This window comes from Tupaia chinensis, unplaced genomic scaffold (genome assembly GCF_000334495.1).
Source record: "Tupaia chinensis unplaced genomic scaffold, TupChi_1.0 Scaffold000404_1, whole genome shotgun sequence".
Classification (NCBI taxonomy): Eukaryota; Metazoa; Chordata; class Mammalia; order Scandentia; family Tupaiidae; genus Tupaia; species Tupaia belangeri.
In genome coordinates, this window is record NW_006159906.1 from 976,632 (window position 1) to 978,869 (window position 2,238).

Below are 2,238 nucleotides of genomic sequence, written 5' to 3' on the forward strand. Positions count from 1 at the left end.
CCTCCCCCCAAGGGTCCTCTCCCCCAGCCACAGCCGTGCGAGCCACCTCTCCTGGGGCTGTCACCCCTTCGCCAAAACCTGCGCCCACCAGCACATCCTGCAAACCGGAGATTGTCTTCAACACGGTCCCCGAGCTCCACGCGGAGAAAACCATGTATCTCAAGTCCAGCGACAACCGCCTGCTCATGTCCCTCTTCCTCCTCTTCTTCGTCCTCTCGCTCTGCCTCTTCTGCTACAACTGCTACAAGGGCTACCTGCCCGGCCAGTGCTTGAAGCTCCGCTCGGCCCTGCTGCTGGGCAAGAAGTCCAAGGCGGACTTCTCCGACTGCGAGCAGGTGGTGAAGGAGACCCTGGTGGAGCCGGCCAGCTTCTCGCAGCAAGACGGCGAGCAGCCGAGGCCCGCCCTGGACACGGGCTACGAGACGGAGCAGGACACCATCGCCAGCAAGGTCCCCACGGACAGGGAGGACTCGCAGAGGCTCGATGACCTCCCCACCAGGGACAAGCCGTTTGACGTCAAGTGTGAGCTGAAGTTCGCCGACTCGGATGCAGATGGGGACTGAGGCCACCGTGCCGCACTGGGGCCTGGGCTGCGAGGGCCGCGTGCGGAGGTTGCGGCTTCCCATCCAGCGGCCGGGTGTCCCGCAGCCCAGCAGGGCCGCCCAGCGCAAGCAAGCCGCAGCCCTGTCTCCTCCAGGGCGGAGCCTGTGACTTGGCCTCTTTGTCCTTCGGTCGGAGCGCTTCCAGAAGTCCCTGCGGGCGGCGGCGTGTCACTGAGCCCTTTCTGGGTGGGGGAGGTTGGCGTGACTTCCGTGGCTGAGAAGTGTCCCTCCCACTTCCCCTCCTCATGGCAGTCACTAAAAGATAATTTAATTCCAGATTGGAAATGACGTTTTAGTTTATCAGATTGGTAACTTACCGCCCGTTGTCCAGATTGGCACGAACCTTTTCTTCCAGTTAATTATTTTTTAGGGTTTTGCTTTGATTGTGTTCATGTCTTAGGTCATTTTTTTTTTATTATTATTCTTACTGGAGCAAATGTTTTAATATTTAGAAGAAGATGTCTATCTTCCAGGTTTTGTTATATGTTGGGATAAAATACGGCTTATGTTGCGTAAGATTCTCAGGGATGAACTTTTGCGTTCTTTCTCGGTGCGTCCTTTTGGCTTTGAGACAGACGTGAACTGTCTCTTGAACCCACTCACTTTTTTGGTTTTTAACTTCATTCTGTGAGGGACGCATCATTTTCCGAGGTTTTTTTTTTTTTTTTTCATTTCTTTCGCTTTTTACGCTCTTGAAGAAGAGGCCTGTCCCACATCCACAAGGGGGGTTCAAGTGCAGGCAGTAGCCCCGGGGGCTCTGGGTGGAGACAGGGCTGGCGCAGAGCTCCGACGAGGCTCGTTTCCAATCGATGTCCACCGCAGCTGGTCGGAACCACCTGTCCAGACAGACGGAGCCTCCCCCGGGGCGTCCTGGGTTCTCTGAACATCTCCTTTCTCTCTCTACTTCCGTCTCACACCCACTGTCCGCCTGGACTTCCTTTTGACCTCGGGCTCTCTGCCACCACGAGAACTGGGCGGCCCGGACGGTGCCGGCTGTGGGCCGTGACTGCGGCGCCCAGCCCTCGGCCACTCCTCGCCCGCGCCACCGCCACTGTGTGAAGACGTCCAGGCCGTGCCACCTCCTTCTTTTGTCCCACACGCCAACTCCCAGCTCTGTAAATACCCCTCGGAGGAGACTTCCCTTCTGTGGCAAAGAGCAATAAACCCTGGACCTTCGTGTGCCTGTGTAGACCGCCTCGTGTGCCTGTGTGGACAGCCTCTCGTCCAGCATGACTCTTGAGTTGACTGTTTGGGTGTAAACATTGGTGTTTTGTCAGATTGACTGTGTTTTTATTTTTCTATTTTGAATTGTATACATTTGGAAAGTTCTAGAATAAACACGCAGCCTCTCCGTGACTCGGGCAGGATGTTCGCTTTCCGAGGCGGCCGTGTGGGTGGGCGGCCGGGCCCCCTCCTGTCCCCGCACTGCTTCCTCTGTGTGCAGCGTGTCCCTGATGACTGTCCTCAGTGCCTGTCTTTTCTGTCTCGCAGCCTCATCTCCTAAGCCTTTCCCTTCTCCCGGCTCCTCCTCCCTGTCCTGTCCGGGCCCTGACTCGTCCTCCTCTTCCTGGAGCCCCCGGCCGGCCTCGGGCTTGGGGCCAGACAGCAGCTCGCGGGTCTCCTTGCTGCCCCCCCT

The 2,238-nt window shown here is 57.5% G+C and overlaps 1 protein-coding gene across 1 annotated transcript in view; it reads left to right on the top strand.

Moving 5' to 3' along the window:
- The window catches only part of SEMA4D (semaphorin 4D), a gene marked incomplete at its 5' end in the record, with an annotated part of 46,503 nt that extends 44,545 nt beyond the window's left edge, over positions 1-1,958 (top strand). Inside the window, one exon of the mRNA XM_027774136.1 lies at positions 13-1,958. Coding sequence (XP_027629937.1) covers positions 13-563 — 551 coding nt within the window. The remainder of the gene's footprint in view (positions 1-12) is intronic.
- Between the last annotated feature and the right edge of the window lie 280 nt (positions 1,959-2,238).